This window comes from Mastacembelus armatus, chromosome 11 (assembly GCF_900324485.2).
Source record: "Mastacembelus armatus chromosome 11, fMasArm1.2, whole genome shotgun sequence".
NCBI classification, from domain to species: domain Eukaryota; kingdom Metazoa; phylum Chordata; class Actinopteri; order Synbranchiformes; family Mastacembelidae; genus Mastacembelus; species Mastacembelus armatus.
The window spans coordinates 10,215,725-10,240,792 of NC_046643.1; the positions used below are offsets into that span (position 1 = coordinate 10,215,725).

General features: G+C 42.1%; 2 protein-coding genes and 1 long non-coding RNA gene across 6 annotated transcripts; 1 reads left to right on the plus strand and 2 right to left on the minus strand.

Moving 5' to 3' along the window:
* Position 1: 1 nt before the first annotated feature.
* btd (biotinidase) lies at positions 2 to 4,046 on the minus strand. The gene is made up of 7 exons (XM_026299811.2): positions 3,928 to 4,046; positions 2,367 to 2,595; positions 1,703 to 1,852; positions 1,383 to 1,534; positions 1,094 to 1,271; positions 384 to 983; positions 2 to 312 (listed from the first exon to the last, which is right to left on the minus strand). The coding sequence occupies exons 1-7, from the start codon at positions 3,954 to 3,956 to the stop codon at positions 40 to 42; spliced, it is 1,611 nt and encodes a 536-aa protein (XP_026155596.1). The 5' UTR covers positions 3,957 to 4,046; the 3' UTR covers positions 2 to 39.
* On the plus strand, positions 3,469 to 4,187 carry LOC113126052 (uncharacterized). The gene is made up of 2 exons (XR_003295246.2): positions 3,469 to 3,756; positions 3,945 to 4,187. It is a non-coding gene; the product is annotated as an uncharacterized LOC113126052 (long non-coding RNA).
* Positions 4,188 to 4,888: 701 nt separating this feature from the next.
* snx13 (sorting nexin 13) lies at positions 4,889 to 24,802 on the minus strand. 4 transcript variants are annotated; one of them, XR_003295314.1, is made up of 26 exons: positions 24,639 to 24,802; positions 16,763 to 16,875; positions 16,527 to 16,629; positions 16,260 to 16,349; positions 14,455 to 14,576; positions 14,252 to 14,370; positions 13,905 to 14,009; positions 13,692 to 13,780; positions 13,348 to 13,431; positions 13,031 to 13,169; positions 12,789 to 12,877; positions 12,464 to 12,563; positions 11,760 to 11,953; positions 11,412 to 11,516; positions 11,122 to 11,292; positions 10,911 to 10,980; positions 10,139 to 10,317; positions 9,914 to 10,021; positions 9,725 to 9,835; positions 8,917 to 9,078; positions 8,703 to 8,774; positions 8,470 to 8,615; positions 8,202 to 8,270; positions 8,005 to 8,117; positions 7,236 to 7,533; positions 4,889 to 6,586 (listed from the first exon to the last, which is right to left on the minus strand). XR_003295314.1 is itself a non-coding variant. In XM_026300541.1 (25 exons), exons 1-25 carry the CDS (start codon positions 24,648 to 24,650, stop codon positions 7,298 to 7,300), a joined length of 2,865 nt encoding a protein of 954 aa, XP_026156326.1. In that variant the 5' UTR covers positions 24,651 to 24,802; the 3' UTR covers positions 4,889 to 7,297. The 4 variants fall into 4 exon arrangements, 3 of the variants coding, with proteins under 3 accessions (XP_026156326.1, XP_026156324.1, XP_026156325.1); XM_026300541.1 differs by having other exon boundaries at positions 4,889 to 7,533; positions 10,139 to 10,281; XM_026300539.1 differs by having other exon boundaries at positions 4,889 to 7,533.
* Positions 24,803 to 25,068: the final 266 nt, after the last annotated feature.

Consider the following 25,068-nt stretch of genomic DNA (forward strand, 5'->3'; position numbering starts at 1 on the left):
GCAGCTGAATTGTCATGACTTTGTTTTGGTCGAAGCAGTTCAGGCGTGGTCCAGGTGGTACATCCGTCCGTACAGACAGGCTGAGACCAGACCACCACTCATGTTTGAATGTTTCATACTCACTCTGCCATGTGCAGACTTGTCCAGGTGCTCTGGTTGTTCCAGGACCATGTGGCTAGCCAGAACAGATGGGTAAACGTATCTGGTCTCAAATGTGCCCTCCAATAGGAAGTCCATTTTAGTCTCAGCCTCTTCCACTTCCTGTCCACAGGAAGCAGCATTCAACCCCGCACAGCGGACTAATGTACACACCTGTAGGCACATATAGAATAAATGCAACAAGCGTCACATTAAACGATTTAAAGAATTCAGGGCCTTCATACCTGCAGAGCGTAGCGTCCATTCACAATGTGAGTTCCAGCAAATGCTCCCAATGCGTAGAGCTCTTTACTGTTGACTTGTGGTAACTGCTGCTGGTACTGCAGGTGACAGCAGAAAGTCCCATCGCAGACATTCAGGCTGCCTTTTGTGCCCTTCAGGAGAACAAATGTAAATGGGTCATACATCATGGATGAGGTGGAAGTAGTGGAGTAAGCATCGGCTGCAGAAGTAGGTTCAGTACGAGAAAATAAACAGCCTTCTTGATGACAGCTTCCAGAGTCTGTGGCCCTATATGACATGGACTTTTCTTTAGCTACTCCCTCCTCCATGGCCACACTCTGCCCCACCCACAGTGGGTCTAAGACAGGCACCCTGGCCACCAGCAGCCTGCCCTCCTCTGGGTCTCCTGTCTTAGCGTGGTGGTACGTGGCAGAAAAAGGAGTGTAGATACCGCTTCCAGTCATGATCAGTCTGTCGTTGCGAATGTTAGCTGCTAGCAGGGTGACATTAGCACCCAGGCTGAATGCCTGCTGGAACTGGATTGAGTCCAGTAGGGGGAGCTGGTTCATCCAGGCTGTGGGGAAGATCAACTGACGCACACCCTTAAAGAGAAGCAAAGAAGTGAGGCTGAGGTTATGAGGAGATGACCAAGCCAAGTAGAACTGAATATATATTTTGTGTAGCTGTGTGTGTGTGTGTATTTTTTTCTAACCCTCTCCACCAGTGTAACTGTGGGCTCGTGGAACAGGATGTCAAAGCAGATGAGGAGGCCAAACTTCCCAGCAAAAGGTGTATCAAATGTTATGATCTCAGGTTGGGGTGGTGTGTCGAAGGAATTTTCAAAGTACAGATTCTGTTTATGGTAGCGTGCCACCAGCTGGCCATCAGAGCTGTATGGGGGGGGGGGGAAGAGACTGAACAGTTTACATAGATGAGGAAACTGCATTTGTGCACTCGCTGGACTTTAGCTTAACTATTTCTATATTGAGGTTACACTGCACCTGAAAACCACGTTTGTGTTGAACTGCCAACGTCCATCAGGGGGACAGGAAGAGGAGGGGTGGGTCTTCAGGGGGCAAGGCTGCAGGTCGGCCATGTTGGCCACCACGTAGAGCTTGTAACGACGCGCAATACAGCTCAACCTCTGGAGAACCTGGAACAACCACATTAAGATGTCACTTATATTATGTATGTGGCGGATGATGCATGAGTGAAGTTCATAGCTCACTGGTGTCTCCCTGCCAAGGCCGTTCTCATCAGAACAGCCAGATTGACGTTCAATAACACTATTAAATGAAATATTAAATATATATTAAAACACCTCAGTGTTGTTGTATCTGTCCGGCTCTGTGCAGGGGTTCCACCTCTCCTGCTGGGGGTCAGGTATAGTTTCTAGGTAGCCAGAGATGGAGGTACGGCTGAAGTTGAAACCCTGAAGACCGTCCTCTGGAAACACCAGGATCTGGGCACCCTGACCACAGCCAGAGAGAGATGAGACAAGTTTCATCAATCTGTGACACTAAACACAATCTCTCTACACACACACACCCCTAATGTTTTTATACTTCTATTTCCAACTACGCTGTCATTTGTGCCAATGAATGGATTCAGAATCATCTTAATTTTGCTACTGATTGACAGAAAACATATTTTAGTATCAATGGCGCTGACAACAGCACTCCCAAGAGTCCAAAGACCAGTTTAGTGATAAGCTTTATTCAAGAATTAGCGAAACCAGTTTGGCTGCTCAGAGAAATGTTAGGGGAACTGTGAAAGCTAATACTGTTACACAGGAGTTTGACAGACCTTATTCTGAAACCACTTCTATTTAGATATTTATTCCACCTGAATGAGTCTGATTTCCCTCTCTGATAGATTAACACGTTATATTTAAAGTAAACAATGACTGATATTACAGATGTACAACAGCAATATTCTGTGTAATATCACGAAGATGTAAAAGTCTAGCTCTTTAAGGTCTGTACCCGCTGGGCGGCCTGGGCAGCCTGCTCCTCGTAGATATCCAGGTTTTGGTGCATGTGTTGCAGGGCAGCGGTTCGGCTCAGGGGGACATGTGGCTCCGGGTTCAGGATTAGGTGGTGCTCGTACACGGCGGCAACATACGATGGTGGGTCCACAACGGGCTCCGGTTCAGCCGCGGACGTGAAAGGCAAACTGACAAAAACGACCACAAACAAAAACATGGTTTCTTCCCTGAAAGAGAGAGAGAGAGGTGGATGGATGGAGACTTAAAAGCCAAAGCAGAGGACAGGAAAACACCTGATCCGTTTTTGGGTTTAGTCTAGCGAGAATAAGAAACTTGCGAAATAGGATTGCGTTTATTGTGTAAATAGCATGTGGAGGACTGAAGCGCCACGTTGTATAAACGTCATAAATCATTAAAGGTTACTGAGCAGAGATAACAAAACGTCCTTTAACAAAACACGGTAACAGTAGCCGCCGTTCAAGTTTTGTTGCGCATTTTTTTCTGGCAAATTCGGTATTTTCTAATTTCAGACACACAAATAAATAAGATATTCTGATATGTAAAACGGTTTCTTTGGCTTGTTGAAAATTTTGATTACATATTTAAAGAATTATAAATGTGTTTTTATTTATCCTATTCCACATAATATAACTTCCCGTGACTTTAAGGTGGTTTTTTCTTTCATTAGAGCTTAACTGAATTTTAAATGAATGGTTGTCCAAACTGGAATTATTCATTATCATACCAGTTTCAAAGTCACTTTACTGTACAGTTTTAAGGGCAATTAAGGGCAAATTCTCCCCAAAAACAACACAGTGACTGTTAATAGTCCTCAGATCTGGAAACTGTTAAAAATCTTTTTGCTTTTAGAGGTTACAGCTTTTATTGGATTCGGTTTGTCTGTGTTAATAGTCACTCTGAACAAGAACCCAGTGAACGTTTCAGGTAACCTCTAAAACAAACGTTAAGAGACGACACTGATCGATACTGTGTTATTTTCTTTTTTTAATGCTTTAAAACTGGGAATAAATATTTACCATGACTACAAAAACTTTTATTTTGAAAATGTTAGCCTGGAAACGGTAGTCACATGACCGGAAGTTGCTTTTACAAAGCTGACCTTCTGCACAGCTAACGTGAGCAGGACCTGTGATAAACTTTTGTGTTTAGTTTAGAAGAATTATTTGAACGGTTTCATGAAACGGAGTTTTGTGTGTCTCATGTTCGTCTCCGTGCGTTTTTAACCGGGGAGTGGATTCACGTTAGCATTAGCACATACCCGGTACTGACCATGCCAGAAGCACCACCGGGAGGAGCGGATGCCCCCGCGTTTAAACCCAGCCAGGTGTTTAAGAACTGCTGGAGCTGTCGGATTATCTCAGGTGGAGGTATGATCCTGTCCGGGGCTTATGTGTTTAATGCTGCCCGGAAAGTCATGCGACTAGGCGGGCCTACGTCCATGGGGACAATAGCCCAGGTTACATTCGCTGCGAGTGAGTTATACAGTTTTTCTGTATAGTTTTTCTCACATTTAAGTCTTTGACATAGTGAATACACACCTGCTTTTACGTTTCAGGTTTGGCTGCATGGGGAATAGTCATCATCGCTGATCCTGTTGGAAAATCGTGGAGGAAAACGTGAAGGTTGCGTGTAAACGTGGATAAAACGTGAATTGCTAATCATGACACCATCCGTGGGAGGCTGCCCCAGGGAACCCGCAGAAAAGAGTTTGTGACACGAGAACTGATTTTGGTTGACCCGGGGATCCTTGAATATCGACAGCTAATGACTGTTTACATTAAAATTCAATCTAAATCTTTCTGATTGGGTCTCTTTCCTTTATGTGCTTCAGTAAATCATGAGCCACTCTAAACATTAAAAAGGCCTGCATTAAATACAAGCTAGTACACTTCCTAAATATTCTTTGCAGGTTTGAGTTGACTCTTCACAAACCAAAATCATTTGTCAGGGCTGGTTGTATCATAAACTTAACTCCATCCACCTGCAGTATATTATTACTGTAATGTCAATGACTGCTGTCTCATCCTGAAGCAGAGGGAATGTTTTTTTCCTAAACAGTATTGACATTGTGGATGAAGTGACCCTTTAAATAAAGGGGATGAATGAAAGACTCACCCTGAACATGTTTTTCTGCAGTCTGAATCTGCAGAAGCTGGTCTGTCTCCTCTGCACAAAAACGTTTAAGTTAGTACAGTACACAGTCACACCAACCATTTGATTTGAATTAAGGAAACTGTGCCACACACTAATTAGAGGCAAAATATGTGGTCCCTATTCACCACACGCCCCCTTTTAGTGGCCTTTTTCAGGGTTGTCCATCTCTGGGCCACTGTTCTGCTTGTTCTCCAACTATCCCTGCCCTGCCCACTGATGATTACCTGCATCAGGTGTGTTCAGTCAAACAGAAGTTAATTGGCAATTTCTAAACAAATACTATAGCTACACCCCCCCCCCCCATTCACAGGACCTGCAAGCACACTGAACACAGACACTGTGGCCCAATTAGTCTGAGTTACCTTTTATTAGTGTTATACTGATCTGAGCACAGTTGCTCACAAGAAGAATGTGAGAAGCATGATGCAAAAAAACACCCTAAGGTCATGTTCAGTCACATAAAATGATCATGACGCTCTGATTGATTTGTTTTTAGGTTAAAGAAAAATATGAAAATAGAGTTGACAGTACATTTAGGCACACTATTAACACATACTGTACACAGATATGCACATTTTTTCATTATCATAGATTCATATATACTGGGGTTAAAAAAAAAAAAAAAAAAAATACAAGCCTTCCTGTATGGAGAGGTGTGCAGAAAGTTAAAGGTGACATCTCCTCCACCACGTGGACAAATAATTCACCTCCAGTAAGAGAGGTTCCAGTTCATGTCCTCCTACCAGTCAATCAGAGTCCACCAGGGCTGCTCAGTGCAAGCAAATCACAGCAGACGAGGGAGTTCCGTCTAATGACTGTGGCAGAATGAGTCTCCGTACAGCCAATGGGAGAGGCCCACTCTTAGTTGCTACTAAGTGCTCAATAGCAGTGATTCCATTGGTCACATGACACAGCTCTCTTGGGAGCCTATTGGACAGGAGGGGGAGGGGGAGGGCCGATGCCTCCAGCTGTAAGATCATAACAACAAAGATCTGTTCACACTCAACAGAACGGGTTTTAAATGCATACATTGCCACTTAGTTAAAAAGAAGCAGTTGTTCGAGGCCGCCTCTGAACTATCTACAGCCCAATGAGCTAATCACTGGACTGGGACACAGAAAACCACCCACCAGACACTCAAAACACACCTTCTGTTCGCGTGGCTAGGTGGGAAAAAAAACAAAAAACTCACTTAACCAAAACAAAACAAAGTCAGACTTATAAAACAAGTCTGTAAAATATACTTTCACAACAACGGAATGTTAAGTTGTCGGGATAAGAAGACATTTCTGGGGGGGAACCTCTTTCGTGTTTTCTACTATTAAAACAATATGAATTACTTTTTTTAGTACAGAATAATTCAAAATGCACATGCATAAAATAAAAAAAATATATTGCACAAAACCAATGACATTGTCTGTTCATAAAAGTGATTAGGGCTTAACCTCCATATGTCCATTTTGATTCAGTCGTGTGAAGCAGAGCAACCCCTAGTGTGTGTCTCTTGGTCAGTATATACTGTATGTAGTTTTAAGGCTGGTTCACTAGCTCACACTGGCACAGTTTCTGACTGAAGAGGTTCTAAAAACAGACACACACAGAGACCCATTCACACTAAATTCTACACTAACCAAACAGAGATTAGACCAGAGAGTACATTCTTTGATAGTGTGCTTGGGCAGCCAGGGCTGAGCCTCCTGCAGCAGGGACACACTCTTTCATCACATGATTAATGATATGAAGCACAGTAACGTTCAGACTATCCCAACATCACATCAGCACAGACACACACACACGCACGCGAACAGCATGAGCTTTGGTCGTCACAGGTTATGACAGTAGAATTAAAGGGGATGGGGCCTATCAGATGATGGAAAACTTTGCACAAAAAAAGTATCATGTTTCAAGAGGAGCACTGAGGCAAGAAAAGATGCTCCATCCATCCATCCGTTATCTACTGCTTATCCTTCAGGGTCACTGGAGGGGCTCGAGCCAATCCCAGCTGACACTGTGAGTGTGAGGCGGGGTAGACCATGGACAGATCGGGACCATCACAGAAAAGATTTCAACAATAAAAGCAAAAAACAATCAAATTTTGACCCAATCCTCCTTTCAGTCACATTTTAAAAAACAAAAAGACACAGCGCCTCTTGAACCCAGTGCTATTGACATATTTGGTTGCTCTAAAAACAAAATCCTGTTGCATGTTTACAAGTGTGCAGCTTTTGCATGTCTACAACATGAGGGTAAGTTTCACTGCGGATAACAGGTCAGTTCAGAGATGGTGGACTGAGCTGGCCAAAAGACAAAAGCGGGAAAGTAAGGCAAGGTGTGGGTCTATGCTATTTACTCCTGCAGTTTAAAAACAATACAGTATCTGTGGTCTGCTCTGTGGACCATGAAAAAGCAGCATTGACTGGCCCAGGATAAAGCTAAATGCAACTAAAAAGTCTAAAAAAGTGGGAAATTATTCAAACTAAAAAACAAAAAAAAGAGTAGTCTTGATGCAAATGACACGATTTATGTGTGTGTCGCAGAGTGTGTGTTGTTCATTCTTCAGTTCTGTCTTCATAGAAATAAAGAGCTGAATAATCGGAGTGTTTTCACTGATAAAGAGTGTGTGAGGGAAGTGGAAGGGCAGGAATCACAAACACACCTCAACTTTCATGTCAAGCCCCCCCCCAACACTCACTCTTAGCTCTTAAGTTGTGTGTGTCTAGTCGGCCCGTGTCCTGTTGCCTCTGTCCTCTCCTGTCACCTTTTAAGAGAGGAAGATTTGAGTTTCTGGCTGTATCTGAGGATGCGCGGTGAGCGAGAGTGCAGCTTGATAAAGAGCTCAGGGAATTTGTACTGGGGGAACATGGTCTCCAGAAAGCCCTCCAGGAAAACATAGACTAGCCGACGGTTCATGGGTTGGTACTGAAACATATCGAAGACCCGCAGGATGCCCTTTCTTGTGGTGTCCGCTCCAATAATGTGCTTCAGCTCATCTGAGGCAAGAAGAGAAATACAGTTAAGAGGTCTCTTAGGTTAAAAGGTTTCAAACAGGAACTTTTTTCAGAGAGTGACTGTCATTTGTTGTTGCATTAGGACTAAAATCAGGAATGGAACTGCACTGTTAGATAAACAGAAACATAAAACTCAACAAAGATTAAAGTCAATCTCATATCAAATGAGTGCTGCAAAGAGAAGCTGTGTAAACACTCCTACATCACCCATTTTCAAAATAAGCTATAAAGGGCTTATTACTGCACCCGGAGGCCTGAGAGCTGAAAACACCCTCCGCAATTATGATCAGTGTGAACTGCAGCTATCATAGGTGTTACCCCCACATGGGCCACAAGGGGCAGCAATGATCTCAATCCCTAGTCCAAAAGGATGTGGAGTAAGAGGATGAGACCATTTGATGGTGCAATGAAATGAGACACGGTGAGTGTGTGTGTGTGTGCACGTGTTTTCACCTGGCATAATACCCAGCAGGCTGGTCTTGGCAGCTACTCGTGTCCTCATGCGGATGCTCTTGTCCCGACGAGGTGGCGTCTCAGCCAGAATTCCATTGGGCCAGTAGGAATCCCTGTTTGTGGATGGAGGCATTTAGGTTTACTCATGACTCCTCTGACAAATTAAGAGTTCTGTGAAAAAGACGGGCAGGGTTTACCTGAACCTCTTGACATAGTCTGCCACCTGCTCTGGTGAGGTCAAGTAGTCCACATGATCCACAATTTTTCTACAGAGACAAAGATTATTCAGGTTGTGCTCTGCATGAACTGAAGCCAGTAATTCAGTGTGACAGAGGCTCTCAACACATGCAGAATTTAGTCTGAGTTTGTTCTGGTGCAGGTGGTTCTACAACAAAGCTACAAACTGACCATTTTAGGCTGCAATTCGTTTGCCTGAAACACTGTTTTCCTTTGTGTGTCTCTGACCTGTTGATAGTGTCTCCATATGTGGCCCTGATGAGCTGCTGGAGCAGGTTCTTAATGTTCCTGCGCAGCCACTGGTTCTTCTCCTTAAGGTCAAACACCTCGTCCATCAGCAGCAGCATTACTCTCAGCGGGATGTTGTCGTCCACCTTGACAGGTGAGACACACATTTACCATTTTACCAAAAGCATAAAATAAGAAAGAACGTTCAGCAACCAAACATCCCGAGGACTCACGTTGTCATCGAGCTGAGCAGAGACTCGACAGTGTTCAGGGTCAATTTCAGACTTGGGGAGGAGTGGAGGCACCTAGAGAGAGCAGCAGAACAACAGATAGCAAAGAAGTTACAGAAGCTGGATGAAATAACAGATCAGGGCAGTGAGCAAGAGTAGAAGGGTTTAGGACATTTATTAAGACTGTCTTTTCAAATGCAGTATTTGATGATGTTACCTTGAATATGGACTGTTTGATGTCCTGGCCCAGTCGTTCTGACATGCGGCCCATGTTGTCAGAGACCTTTGTCATCCCTTCTGCAAGACTGTCTGGTAGGGCCTTCACTGCATTGGACACGTTCCTCATGGAGCTCCTCAGCGGATTTACAAATGTGTCTATCTGATGGCGTAAAGAAACATACGGAGAGAATAACACCAGTTCTTCTGTAACTGCAGGTCTGAGTCATGTGGCTAAAACTAAATTAAGTATTGATTGTGATGCAACCAAAGGAACATTTCAGCTTGATTTTTTTTTGAGTGAAACTCTCTAACCATTCCTACAGAGCTAGACTGCTGAAGTACTGGAGGTCACTGGCACACACTTATAACAAAAGTACAGACATCAATTATATATGAAAGTCAAGTGAAAGTGACTTATATGGCCAAGTATGGTGACCCATACTTTGTGACCCATTTGTGCTCTGCATTTAACCCACCCAAATGCACACACAGCAGTGAACACACACACCATGCACACACACTCGGAGCAGTGGGCAGCCAATGCTGCGGTGCCCGGGGAGCAGTTGGGGGTTCGGTGCCTTGCTCAAGGGTCTCACCTCAGTTGTGGTATTGAAGGTGGACAGAGCACTGGCTATTCACTCTGTGCCACCGACAATTCCTGCCGGACCTGAGACTCGAACCTTCAATTTTCAGGTTACAAGTCCCTAGCCATTAGGCCACTAAATAATTGCAGAGCATTTTCCAGTGTTCTGGTAGTAAACTAATCACAGTGAAATATTACATTTTATTTAAAAACATGAAGTGACCTTTCGTGCAAACTCTCCCTTGCCCTTGCTGTAGGCCTTGTTTTCTAGGAAATCATAGACGTAAGGAATCAGAGTTGGGCAGGCCTTCACCATCTCTGGGTTCAGCAGCAGCTAGAACACAGGCACAAAAGATTATAGATACACACTCAATACAATATGACAACAAAACTAACCATATAAATCTATTACCTGTAGGTAAGCATTGAGGTCTTTTTTTCTCTTCTCTAAGAAGTCTCTGTCCATGTTGTTGAAAGTCTTTTTCCCTGGCAACCTGAGGATTGACGCCAGGTTCTCAAACTACGACAGAATATAGACAAGAACACTAACATTAACTTTCTCCTGGGAGAAAAATGTAGTGGACTGAACAACTGCTGTGCAACTCACACACACACACACACACACACACACACACACCTGTTCAGTGATCCTCATATGGAAGTCATGGAAGTCAGAGTAGCGGCGGTAGGTTTTCCAGCAGTCCTCGCTGCCGTCGGGGTTGCGTCTGAACACAGTGATGGCGTACAGCGCGTAGGTCTTACCATGGTCGTTGCAAACCCCTGTATCAGCCCAGAACCCGGGGAGACAAGCATCAGCTATCCCGTCCAGCAATACATCCAAAGGGGGGGGGGGGGGGGAGGATGAGGGAGTGAATGAAAGCAGAAAGAAAGAAAGACGAGAAAGAAAAGCAAATGCAAGTGTGGGAGAGGAAGAGCAAGCAAAAGAAAGAGTGTGTGGAATTGTGATAAAAAGAGGGAAAATGTGACAGAATGACAGGAAAGCCATGGGAGGGGGAGGAAGGAAAAATGAAGAACAAAAAAACAATGAAGGCAATGGAATGAAAGAAATAAAGAATACTGGAACAGTATGAAAGTCACACAGCAGGCACATGCAGATGTAAGGAGCTAGGAGGTGAAAAGTGAAACATGCAGAGCAGGACTAGAAGGAGATAACGGATCCCCAGTATAACAGACAAATTCACACACTCCTCAAGATTAGTGATAAAGCCCACACCAAGACAAATGAAATGTTTTTAAACCTGACATGTATACAATGAAGTTTTATTAACAATCCTTTATATAAGATTTCCACTAGAAAGCACATGACACAGATTAAAAAAAACAAACAAAAAAAACACATATTTATGCATTATACTTTAAGCCAGTTGCGTAATTAAAAAGGTGTATACCTGTGTCAGAGATGAAGGCATGTAGGTGCATAGATTCATCATGGCAGGAGTTGGTCAAGTCATCCAAAGACTGAAATCACAAGAAACAAGTTATCACAACCTACACAACAACATAAATAACAATGCAAGGATGAATAACAAAAATGATGCCAGACGTGTCTCCACATCTGCATGTTTGTAAGCCCTGCAACAGGAAGTGAAGCAGACTTACAAGGTTAATGCTTCCCGTGGGAGATCCATTAAAAGATTCTCCGTCGCCATCATCGGATCCCCGGTAGCTCGGCTCTTTCAGCATGTCCAGCTCTGCTAACATGCGGACGTAGAGAGGACTCTGCCTGAAAGATGGGTAGTAGCGCTCATCGCGTAGCATCATGTCATACACCTGTGGTAAAACACAGTAAAAGAGTTAGTACTAAGATACTAAAAGCTAAACAAATCAGTGAAAACATTTCTCGAAGTGTCAGCACAGTTAGTAATGTTTTCGAATATACAGTCCCACACCTTTCTCTGCATTTCATCAAATATCTCTGGTGTGGGATCATCTTTCTGTAGCTTCTCCCCCAGTTTTGTTACCGATTCCTCATCCACCTGTACTCTGGGAGATGCCTGTAGTGAAAGAAAAATATCACAACTCTAAATATTAGATTATGAAAAATAGAAGAAAGCAGTAACTTTAAAATAAATAAATTAAAATAAAATAAAGTAAATAAATTTGTATATAGTTTATTAAGAAATTACAGGAAATCTGCATATGATTAGACCTTCTGAGAGACCAAAGCATTTTATTTAGTGTCACCCTCCATTGTGGTTGAAATGACTCCTGACTTGTTACACCCCAGGTGGTCTCACCTTGTCAGAGAGGTATTGCTCATAGACACCCACTGCAGCAGCTTTCAGCAGACCTTTGGTGGCACTGGGCTGATTCTTGCCATCTGTCTGCCAGCCCTTCATGGCCTCCAGCTGCTGCTGTGCTGTCACCCTGTAGCCCTCCACAGTGAGCCAGAAAAACAGCTCTGCCTGAGCCCCCGCTGCCTGCATGAAGTCTGGATTAACACATGCACAACAGTTGGTACAGTCGTATATGCCGAATCTGGTTAAATGACAAACATTTTAGATTACTGTGTCACTGGAAGGACTAAATGTGATGTCAATTAGCAGCATCAATTTCCTCTAGGATGCTTTCAATTTTAGAATTTCTGCAATTTAAACTTGCTTTATTAAAAATGCATCTTTTTATTTGAAGTCTTCTAGCAGCATATGAGCTGCAATGACAACACCAGCTATAATGTTTAGGCTGTTGGCTGGTGCTTAAGTTCTACACTAGATCTGACTCGTAGTTCCCATGCACGCAACCTTTTAAATTCTCTAGCAAAGCCATGTATGACTGAAAAGGGGCTGTACCTAATGAGTCAGGATGAAGTTACAAAATACAGAGACATGGGATACGTTTTGGTTTAGAAAAATGATTAACAGAAATGTTCAGGATTAAAACCTCGGGACTACAGTGACGTTTGGCATTCATGGTGTATGTTATGACGTTTTTCCAGAATTACCCATGAAGAACTGCAGGGCGATGTTGTGGACGAGGATGTGATCTAGTGGGATAACACACAGCTTTCCAAAGTTAGCTGCCAGCTTCAAGGCGTCCACCTCCTACACAACACAGAAGCAGGGTAGGTAAAGTCTGTTTTCTCTGCTTTGCGGACTCCAAAAGACAAAACTAATAACTCGCCTTTGAGGAAACACAGCTGTGCAGACAATGTTTGACTATTACACTAACAAATATAAACCCGCACCTACTAAAACCTATTTTAATAATGTATGTTTTTACTGGATCCTTTAGTGTAAGCATTATAAAGGTATGCTGCAGTTTCTCACCTTGCCAGACTGTAGTCTCTGGATCCTGGTTTCACACACCTTCTTCACAAACATGAGACTGTTAATCTGGTTCTTAATCACATTGATGTCTGAAGGACAAAGAAACAAGACTTTAGGGGAAGAGAGGAATAGTGCGCATTATTTTACCCAAACTTTATGTATTTCCTTTGTCAGACCCTAGTCTAGGGATAAATTAGTTTTATGTGTATTAATTTGTCAGCGAGTTAAAAGCTAATGCCCACCATCTCCAGCCGTGTCCAGAGAGCGGAGGTACTGCAGTTCCTCCAGCACCTTGTCCTTGACAGCCTCCAGCTCAGCAGGCTTGTCTGTCAACTTCAGGATGTTCATGAAGGCTTCATAGTTACAGCTTGAGTCGCGAATCTGCACACAGATTTACAGTGGATGACACCCAGACCAGTGCAAAAAGTTTATTCTGTCCTAGTTCATTTAGTTTCTGGGTTATTTACACAAAAACAGCTAAAAACAACATAAAAAAAACAAACAAACAAAAAAAAAAACAGCTAACAGGTAAAAGGTAAAGATGAGTGTCAAATCTCACCATCCAGATAACAAACTGGTTGATATAGTCTGGGTCGCTCAGTTGATTAATCAGAGGCAGCAGCACACCACGCGCCAACACCTCCTAAAATGAAAAGAAAAAAATATCATGGCGTGGTACAGTGGTACAGCACTGTAGCTAAATCAGAAGCCTGTTGTTGAATATAACACTCCAGGAGAGGTACATGGTGGCACAGGTTTCATAACACACTGTGATACAGAATATGTAATTTTGTAACTCATATTTACATTTCAGAACAGTGAAGTCACACGTGTTGTGTGATTTGACAGACTTTAAGTGAGAGTAGTATAGATTTTGTACTTGTTTATCTGATAAACACTTACCCTTAGGAAGTATCGCATGTTTTTGTTGTGGAAATCTCCAGGAGGTAGTAACAGATACAGAAGCAGCTCACACAAGTCCCGAAGAAAACCTGACACACACACACACACACACACACACACAAAAACAGCTTATGACATCAAGCACATTTGTAGGAAGAATTCAGTATAATGGTGCGAAATGAACAGTACGAGAGATTTCAGATGTATGTTCACCTTCTTCATCTTTGTGCGAAGTGCACACTACATCTCGACAAATCTTCCTTTCCATCTCCACCTCAGCCTCAAAGAACGACTCTATCATCTCCTCTGTTATGTCCCCTGTTCAGACATAATGCATGGTTATTATTGCTGCTGAACTCCACAAAACTGTTTCTACACCACAACTGTAATCAAATTTGACTGTCTAGTGCATCAAACAATCACCACACTCTAATTTGCATCAGAATTACATAATCACAATCATTGCTTAAGACAAAATGAGTCAGACTCAGGAGACATAGTACACAGACTAATGACTACTGTGACAGAGAAAGCAAGAGTGTATAATTGTGTATGCGTACTTTGTTTGTCCTCTCTGTCAGTGAGACGATCCTGAGCTTTTCTAAAAACACGTAAATGGGTGGCAAAATCGTCCACCAGGCGAGTGGTGAAGTAAGGCTGCCAGTCCACCTCTTTGGACCTTAGCATATAAACACACAAAAAGCTGTCAAGTAAAGAAATTGCTGCTGGCATATAACGCAGAGCAAGCATGTTTGTATTGTACCGTGTGGAGAACTGGACCAGGGCGTTCTGCAGTGTCTGTCTGATCTCCAACAAGAAGGACTCATCTTCACTCAATGTGTAGTACCAATATTGGATATAGTCTCTCAGAGCGAACTGGATCACCTGCAGAAACAAAGATGGAGGACAAGGAGAGATGAAGAAAGTGAGAGCAAGAGAGGAGACTTAGGAAAGGCAACCCAATTAGCTGGACTGAAACAGATGAGTAGAGAGGTGGAGTTAAAAGGTACACCAGATTTGAGTGCTAGACAGGTAAATACATTATATTTGATTTTCAATGTCAAGCACAAATACCCTGGGCACAGATTATTGGGCTACTAGGTCCAAGGAAACCTGGGGATGCAACTGAAAAATGTGATGAAAACAAGCCAGCATATGAATCACTCAGCCTTCTCTATATGCAGCTGTTGTACGATCTACAGAGATTCTAAATGTATGAGAAATAAGGGAAAAAACAGAATGCGCCAAAGAAATCAAGACCACATACTGCAGGTTTGCATGATGTCAGGTTTTGCAGTGCAGGAAGTCAAAGTTCGTATGCTGCTAAAATGATTATTATGCATTCCCCGGGAGGAAAGGGAGAACAGAGACACCACAGTCAGTATCACCTGACCATCACAAACTGCTGTGTCTGCACTTGACGCTGCTGGCCACACTGCTTTATGACGGCAACGTGCTAAAAGTTATTTTTTACCACAGGATAGTGTGGAAAGGCAAACTGTGACCAACAGACAAAAGCCACAGAGCTCCTCTTCCCTGCTGGCAATGCTGACAGGCAACCTAACCACTGTTTACAAAAGCATAAGGCTGACTCAATCACCAGCAGTCAGCGAGCGACAGCATATTTCTGCCCTACAACTGTCTTTTGTTTCAACATAGCCCACATAATGATGCAACGCTGACAGTTTAACAGGAGAGAAACTTTCAGGTCCACTTCCTGTCAAGATGAAGGTTATTTTTCTGGACGACATTTCTGATACGACAGAAGGGCCATAATACAGCATTATCTGCCCATTATTTGTAATCTAAAACAAAAAGCTGGAGCCTATTTATATAGTACATACAAAAATGTAAAACAGACGTCATACAAAAAAATTGTAATATATGAAGATGACATGACATTAAATAGCAGGCTCTTACAAATATTAGAGCAGAAATTTATTTAGTATAAGTTCAAGAACAAAAAATTCTCATGGACGTGTGTGTCAGCAATATATTTTAAAATTACCCATTTAATTAGGCTATTACCTCATTTAATTGTTATGTGTTTGTGTGTTGGAAAAACGCACATTGCCAGGAAATGGGCATCCTACTCCAGACTAATCTAATGACACGTGAACTTCCTGGAAACAGGGGCACGGAGGCTTTAGGGAGGTTATGCAGGATTTGACAGGGATGACTACTTTATGGCTTGAGGCCATTAAGTCGCTGACCTGAGCCAGCTGATGGGTCAGACAGTACCTAAAGATGGCCACAATCCCACATGTCTGCAGTGTTAGTACTTGTCACTCAGTTATAATCCTGTTAGCTTCTCTGCTTAGCTGTTGTCCAGCTATCATCGTCACCTATTGAGTTTGGTCCATACAAAGGTAACAAAACAACTCCAAAAGGAAAGTATAAAAGTCCTTTTTAACACAGAGAACTGGTCATGAATGATATTTCATTATTATCCCACGTTATTGAATTGTGTTCCCCTACTTTGACAGTTAGAAGTGCAAACACTAAAGCTGGTGCTGGAGCTTTGACACAAGGCACAGGGAGCCGCAATACCTGCCACAAGACACACACCTGCTGTAGTGGTTCATCTATGAAACTGGAGCCAGTCAGTCTTCTGTCGATCTTTATGGGCTTCATCTCCAGCTTCATTTCATCCAATGTCTGAAAGTGACCAGGAGAAACACAAAAAGATAAAAGATGGAGTGAAATGCAGGTAATCACATCAAAAACTCTGATGATCTGCATGATAACTGGCAGGTTGCCATCAGCAACAAAAGTACTTGATAAACAACAAAATTTTTTTGTGGGTGAAGTCACAATTTGTGTGTGTGCTTTTACCTTCAGTATACCAATCTGTGTGGGTGGCAAATATGAGTGTTCCCATTTTTCCAGGTGTTTCTCGGAGTTGATCTTTCCGTAGAGCAGAGTGACCGCAAAGCCCCTGGAAAGCAGAAGTGAGAATGAGAGAGCAGCCAAAAATGCACCTATCAGGCTCCCGTACTGTGCTGTGGTTCATGTGCAACAGCAGGCCTATAAACAGCCATGATGTATGTTTTAGAGGTCTTTATGCTCACCCTCCAATGAAGCAGAAGATATAAAAGGCCAGGTAGAATATGGCAAAGGGTCCAAAGGTGACGAGGAACAGCACAACTCCAAGGCCCCCCCATCCCCAGATGGACAGACTGGCCTGAGACATACAGAGACACAAAACACAGGCTAAAGACATGTACTGATGTTTGTATTATAACCAGCACAGCCTGGCCGTCTTCTCTATCAATATTTACCTATTCAGATTTACCTTAAGGTCATTTAGGTTGGTCAGAAGAAAAGCTTCCTCCCTAATCACTTACAAACCAGTCTTTGCCAAACAACATAAATTTGCAGCGCAGACATGAAATAAATTTGCATTATTCATGTTGCAAAGCACTGATTAAGGTTTGCTTGCATTAGTAACTGCTACCATTACTGTGTTACACTTCACTGTGTCACTGTGTGCAGAAACAATCCTGGATCTTCATCTGGACACAAAGTCTTCGGTTATATTTGTGAATACTGTATTACTTCAAGCACAGTCTAAAATATCTCTTCATCTTTTTTTCTAACCCCATCCTAAATTCACCATATAAAACTCTTGGCTTGACCACTGACTTCACTGTGAAGGAAAAATAATAAATCAGCAGCCTTCTGCATACAAACTACACGAAACAATGACGTTATCCACAGAGCATAAAAACTCAGTTCTACATTTCAGATGTCAGCACAGGAAAATGTTATTTAAAAAGACACACATTGTGGGGTGTTGCATTGTTAAGAGTATCAGACGAATGCTGTTAGTGTGTGTGTGCGCATAGACATGCCATATCCTATGGTTTTCCTGTTATTGTCAGTGCAGGAAACCAAGCTCTAATTTCCAACTAGCCCCAGTTTTCCACACAAGTTACTCTTGTAGCTCTATTTTTGTTCAGTCCATTTTCATGTCAGTAATATGCATAAGCAATTATTTCAATTAAAAACACCAGAAATGCTTTTAGAAACCAATCTATTTTTAAGCTTGAAGTGACCTCTATCATTACTGCTGATGCTTTCACATCACATAGGATAAAATAAACTGCATTGCTTCCAGGCATTCTCTTAGGTCATGTGCAAGCACCACATCAAAAGCAGGTGATTCAGTGTTTTGCTCAGAGATGCACGTTAAAAGCATGACTGGATTCTGGTCACTGTGGGGGCCTGAATCCTCACGCTCCAGATAAAGGATGGTGTCCCTACTCAGCATCTCACCCTCCGGCCTAAGACATGTCAATCCTCAGCTCTGTGGGCATTCATCCACATTTTTTGAACAAAAAAAAAAAAAAAAAGCACAATATATTGGGCTCTGTCATGTATATATATGGAGTCTCCTGTGACACTGCCAAGGATAGGCTGCTAAAGAAAACTGAGGTATGGATATATGGGTATGTGTGTTTGTGAATATACATCCTATAGCTACTGTAGATGAGCACTTCAGACAATATTGACTTATTGCAGATATATTGGTACTGGTGTATATGTCAGTTGTTAAACTGCAGCACAGTAATGACAAACTAGCTCTGATGTAATTTAGAAACACTATCATTGTTCTGTCATTTTTCCACCATAGTGCTGACAAATTTAAATTTCACCTATAAACGTTGATCATCATCAGACAATGAAGATTAAAAAAAAAGTGTCATGAGCTATTGTGAAAAACATACTAACGTGGTAAAATGAGAAAAACTTTTGATTTACAGACTGTATTATGCTCACACTCTGACTGTAGAGCCGTCAGTTCAGCTGCCCTACATTTATACTTGAGTTCCTTAGATAAGCAGCTCCTCTGGTGGAGCCAGACCAGGACAGACTGAGCTTCCTGAGGACACTGACACATTGTTCTCCCTGTCACAGCCAGCGATGGACAATTGAACGACACATGCTAGACTGGCTGCCAACTGTGTTGCACACAGAAACATGAACCAGAGAGCTTACTATGTATAGCATGACTATTGCACTGTCTAAGGAGAACTAATGGAATGGAATTTAATCAATTTAAAAAAAATAGCAGTGCAGCCTGTGGCTCTACTAACAGGTTAACTCTATGATGGTGTGTGGGCTAAATGTGCAGGTATCCTGAAAGTATGAGAAATCTGCATGTGAGAGGTGCATCATGTAAAAATATATTTCACTTCTGAGGTAAAGGTGCTCCTGACACCTGACCCTGTTTCAATACTTTAGCACTACCTAAAATAAACTTACTGTAACAAAAACACTACAAGGACTGAAAGGAAAGAATTAAACCTTTTCTGCAGAGCCCATTTAACACATGGAGCATTAGGAGTCAGATTTTGTCTGACATAAGTTACTGTTGTCTGACATTAAATATTGCTCACCTAAGCTTTGCTTGCTGACAGTCCCTGTCAGTGTGAATATTCAAACTGGCCACTAATATTTGTGCTGCTCCTGGGTGCACCAATGCACTATGGGTTACAATCAAAGGATTTTAATAGGATCAGGCTTTATTACTTGATTGGCTTAGTTCAGATCAGCTGGTAACATCTATCACCACACCAGCTGAGGATCACTGATTACAAAGCATACTGAAAAAATTAAAATCTGATACTGATGACTGGGGACCTATGGACCCTGACTTTAGTCATTCATTGTACACCCTACTGAATAAACTAAGATCTGTCAGAATGTACATTGAGACAATACAACAGAACTGGTTTTAAATATGTGTTATTATACCATTATACATTATACAATAGAACAACACGTCCTAGCACACCTTGGAATACATGACATACTGCTGGCAGTCAATTCATTTAAAGACCTGGTTATGGGAGGAGAAATGTTTGGGCAGGGCATATTAAAACCAGTGTGCATGTGCAGTATTAACCATACTACAACCCAGATTTACATTTATGGCTGTAATCAGTTCTCTCTCTCTCACACACAGTAGTTTTAACCAACACTGATGTATTGAATTGTATTAGTTATGCAAGATGTTGCAGACTTAAGAGTCCCTTTTTTGTTGAATCATCTAGGCTGAGGTAGTAGGACACCACAAATTATTAAAATATTACTCCTTAATGTAGAAACCAGCTTATTTAGGTTTATTTCAATTTCACTACTTTAGATTAAAGCAAACACCGCTGATGTTTCCTTTCATCATTCTGTGATGCTTTCACAGGTTTTGCTGTTTGAACCCTTTATCATGCACATGCACTTTTCTAAAAATCCTTTTAAATATATACACTACCCGGCTTAGATCGTGTCTCAAAGCAGAAATGTTTTAACCATGTTTCTTCTGATGCCTTAAGAAAATCAATATATAATTATGTACATGAAGTTTAAAGAAATCAAGTTAATCAGATTAATGTGTGCACACTGGTGTCCAGGCCACACAATGTGTCCAAACTGGCTAGACTATCCCTCTTTTACAAGTCAGAACTGGCAGGGACAGAGTCATCAATAGCAGGGTTAGGACTCTGGAAAGAGAATAAGGTGGACTAGTGAAGAAGACTATAATTAAAGTTGAGCTAGGAGTGGCTGAGACACCAAAGAATGCTATTCACAGGACAGTTTATGACCTGCTACAAGCTTTGACTATCTTAAATTAAAGACAATGTCCTGGTACGTCAAGCGAGGTTTGCCATGTAAACCACAATAAACATTTTGACATGCAGAAACACATTTATTCTGTGTGCCGTTCACTGACAGTAATCACAGAGAGGGCAGCAGCTCCACTGCAGTCACCACCAGCACACTCACTACCACCGGGACTGAGCTACATGCTAATAGGTGACGGCACTATATACAAATAAGATAACCTTGTGATAACTGCCTGCATTAAGCTGAAGCAGTGACCTCTCTAGTGCATACACCTTGTAACAGTGTCTAAATTATTCTAAAATCTGAATTACCTCAAGCCTGGTGCCACGTATGTGTGCCAGGTTTGTGCTTTTCAGAACAAAGAGTTTTCTCCAAGTACTCTTGTAAAAATAACAGCTGGGGAAGTTCTGATACCCAGGCACGCAAATTCCTTTTTCAGTTTCAGTGAATGCTGCAGTTGAAAACACCTAGTATTTGGATAGTTCATTTCTGGGTGACAATGCAACTTTCAAACTCTTAACATGGAAATGTTATCTCAGTCCATCCTGCTAAAGGGATAAGTCCGTAAGTAAGCATTTGAATGTAGTTCAAATGGGCAACGTTGACTCTGGTCTGGCGTCACTGGTGACAGTGAACAGCAGCAGTGACTGTGGAGGCTACCAATGGGGCTGTGTGATGAGGTGATGAGGCTGTGGAGGCTTGGCTCTGTAGGAGAGATGATAACTGACACTCTTGAGTCATTACAGCTTACACAGGGTTTTAAACATGAACCATCTGTTCCAGTGATTAACACACAAGCCCATCAGGGACGAACACATCTAAACATCTAGGCAATTTTTTACACAACCTGGACTGAATGTATACACATAATACTGAAATTCTATAAACAAGATGTCTACACATACAAATAGGCACAAGAGGTCAACCTTTGATTTGACATTTTGAACCAATGTACTGAGGGTAATATATATAACTTAAAACCCAGATCTAGTCATGTATCATTATATCACTATAAAGATCAATCTCCTATTTCTTTCTTTCCTAAGTACACAATGACTAGTCTAGCAGCAATTTGAACTTTGCTTAATTTAAATATTTAGTTTTTGAGTGCATTCTTGAATGTCCTTGGCTCCAGGCACATTCAGACATGCGCACACAGCCTCTTATCAGTGTCTTGGACGTTATCATTCTCCTGATTTCCTGGTACAACTTAAAAACAAATCCACACACATATAGATGCACACTGCACTGGGCATACCCAGACACACACATGGGTAGGAAGAAATGCTCAAGGGTAGATATTTCTATTTTTGGGACCCATGCACAAGGGCACAAGCTCTTAACTGCAACACCTGATCAGTGTGGCCATTGAGCGAGAGGTTAACTCAGCACATTAAAGCGCTCCTATGATCCGTGAAGATCTATGAGCAATGCATGAGAGGGAGAGAAAGTATGTGGGGCTGAATGTTTATGCCGGCCTATTCCACCAGAACCACCATGACAGAAAGCACTAATTCAGAAGTAGCTCCTCACCTTAGACTCAGGATTAAATCTCTGGAATACAGTGTATACTGTCAGTCAGCTGGGAGTGACATCAGGGTCCAGTGCTGTGTTTTGTTTTTATTGCTGGGGTTAACCTTATGTTTGCATTTAAATCATGCTATTAACACATTTCTGAATGTTAAGTACGGTTTGAAAATGTTATCCTTTTACTGACATGGTTACAAACTCCATCAAAAACCTTGCTGAAATTTTACCCTGGTAGGTTGTCCTGTCCTCAGGTTGGCTATAATCCCACTTTCCAGCCAGCACAACCTTTTCTGTCATCTGTTGGTAGTCAGCCTTTCACTGATAAATACTGACAGCCCACACTAACAACACAGTCAGTGGAGCAGGTACAGGGAAAATCTAGCTCCTAGCTAATTCAAAACCTGTGCTGCACAATCCCCTGTTAACAAGCCTTTAGCTATAATTAACTGAACTGCATTGACATTAGTTAAAGCAGTAAGTGCAGCAGGAACGCAAACAATCAAGGCCACAATTTGTGTTAGTATACACACAAACTCCGTACTAACGTTAATTTACACCAAGTGCAAATCGAGGATAAAAACGTCAGAAATTGAAAATGGAAACTTCTAACCAGACTCCTGCTCACTCTTTGCACAAGAAGTACAAGACTTTCTGAGGTGGTCATCAATACTGGAACTGAAGCCTGACCTCTAACAAAGCAACCATGTGCATCACCTATGCTGCCCCTTTTTTATTTTAGTTTAGCAGCTGCAGTAAAATTTAAAGTAAAATAACATAATTACACAAAATAAACCAAATTTCAACAAACAAGGGTAAGTGGGGCTTCATTCTTTGAAGCTCTCAGCTTGTTTGGCATGGGAACCAGTTCTACTGACAGAAGGAAAGACAGACCACTGTACTAGATGACAAGCACGCCTGATGTGAGTGCAGTGGCCTTAATGTCCACTAAGCTTTGATTAAGATGGCTTAATGAGATTTATCCAGGGGTGAAAAGCACAGAGACAATGGTGTACCCTGTTGATAATCATACAATGCACTTATACCCCAAATCAACAAACAAGTCAACGCAGTGTACAAAGGTGTACTCATAAAGATATGTGGGTATGTTATCTGCTCACACAAGTAAATTACAAATGCAAATATGGTTCAAGCAGATAGAGACAGCTCAACCTCTACAATCCAATGACTAACAAAACCATAAAACCAGAGCAACAGTTGAATTAACATTCACTTTGAATGCAAAAATGCATTTCAAATTAAATCACTTTAAATCAAATAACTGCTTAAATACAATGATAGTGAATGAGGTCTGAGGCAATATTTAGGAGGTAATGCGGCCCCAGGTTAAGTTTTTTTATCAGCAACAGGTCAGTTATTTCATAGGAACAAGATATAAAATGAAGTTTCCTTATTCTAAAACTAATACCTACATGATGCAATGACAAGCACACCTAGAAAACAGGTTTCTCAGCAAACCATTATTTTATTTCCTGCATAGCTGAAATAACTGTGATGCATTCAAACAACTGGGAAAAAAATACAACTGGGCTGTATCTCATAAAGCCTGGGTATATAATCTAATGACATAACTTGCCTGTGAGTATCTGTATAGGATCGTCGATGATGAGGAGGATGATGATGACTGAAAGGGCCCCATATACATTATAGCTGGGAGCGAGCTGCTACATAATCTGTAGTACCTCTGACTTCACCTGACATCTTATTTACAAAGCTAGTGTGAAACTAAAAACTCATAAGAAATATCGACAGAAAAAAAAGCAACAATTCACAAAAAGCTACTGTCAAACTGAAGTTTAACACCTGACTGTGCTTTACACAGAAATCACTATTCCCTGTCAGACATGCAGAACAGTGCAGCGGCAGCTAAAGCCTCATTACAGAGCCTAAAGCTGCTCTTAAACTGCTGGAGATGTGGTTAGGTCACTGGCCTGGCAGGGGCTGACAGGTGACAGGCTCTTCTGTTAGCAGATGTCATGACCAGTAGTCTATTTACACTCAGGAAGTCAGTGTGCATTGAGAAACAGCAACCAAACTACAAAGTCATCACAAGCCACCTACTGACTAAAAACAGCTTGTCAGGCTAAAGGACCAAAAAAAGGCTAGGCTCAAACTGTATAACCACTGAAAAGCAACAATGGACACAAGACAACCTATTAATATTTCAAGATGGGCGTGTGTTGCCAGATGTTTCTACTGGATGCTACTGGAAACGTCTCCAGCTGTGTGTCACAGTAAAATGAGAAGGAAATGCCACAACACATCAGTCCCCCCGGCAGAGAGCTGTCACTGCTTAATACGCCTGTCACCAACAGGCTGGCTAACCAGACAGAACAGTTCAGTAAGCAATAGTCCAGCGTTGCTAAAAGGCAAATAGCCAACTTTCTTTCAGCCTTACTGGGTTTTCTGACTGTCCAAACTGTTGACGCCCAGCTCACCTGCGTCTGTTGTGGTGTCGAAACTCGTCGTTTAGGGACGTTACTCATAACCTAAACTGTGGCTGTGTTGAGCTAATTCCAGAAGTGCAGATATCCCAGGCTCATCGTATTAACTCGGCGTTATCGGTGTAATCCCGGGCTGAATACTGCTACTGCAGAAACAACCTTTGTGAAAACACAGCGGCTGTCTGCCGTCATCTCCCTGTCAGCCTCTGTGTTTACCTGCGGGGCTAACGCTAAGGCGCTAGCTGCGACATGCTAACTAGCCATGTCTATCACCGGGAAACAAACTAGAGCAACGATGTATGAGTCTGTGTCCCCGGAGCTGACTTACCTCTGCAAGCATCGTCTAAAAGGCTGTAGTGCGGCAGCTCTGGCTAACCCCACTTCATGATAACATGCAAAGAGGTGGTTATTTTCTCAGTTAAAAACGGTCGTATTTCCAATATCCGTACTCTCTTCGGAGCGTCGCCATGTTTGCAAGGTTGGGTGCCCCGTTTCTCGACGTGGCCATGTGATTGGCTGGAAGGCGATGACGCAGGAACATACCCGTGACTGATTGACACAAACAGTCTTATTGGCAACACTGACCCAAATACACTTATATTTCACCAAAAACGTAAAGTTTGTTTGAATTAAAACCTACATCATCACAATGATCTACAGCTAAAAGTATATTTTTTTATTCCTATTGTTGCCCAAATATAACCTACAGGATCAGCCAGCATATCTTCATGTAATACAGTGTGGATCTAACAAAAATG

Bases quoted from the DNA above. Each gene is read 5' to 3' on its own strand.
- btd (XM_026299811.2), bottom strand. From the start codon at position 3,956: ATGCAGCCAAACCTGAAACGTAAAAGCAG. The intron at 1,853-2,366 runs GTACAGACCTTA...GGCTGTGGTCAG, and splicing joins CTGCCCAGGCCGCCCAGCGG to GGTGCCCAGATCCTGGTGTT. The intron at 313-383 runs GTATGAAGGCCC...ATGTGCCTACAG, and splicing joins ATGGACGCTACGCTCTGCAG to GTGTGTACATTAGTCCGCTG.
- snx13 (XM_026300539.1), bottom strand. The intron at 11,293-11,411 runs GTGTGGGACTGT...GTTTTACCACAG, and splicing joins TTGATGAAATGCAGAGAAAG to GTGTATGACATGATGCTACG. The intron at 8,616-8,702 runs GTGAGTCCTCGG...TCACCTGTCAAG, and splicing joins CTGCTCAGCTCGATGACAAC to GTGGACGACAACATCCCGCT.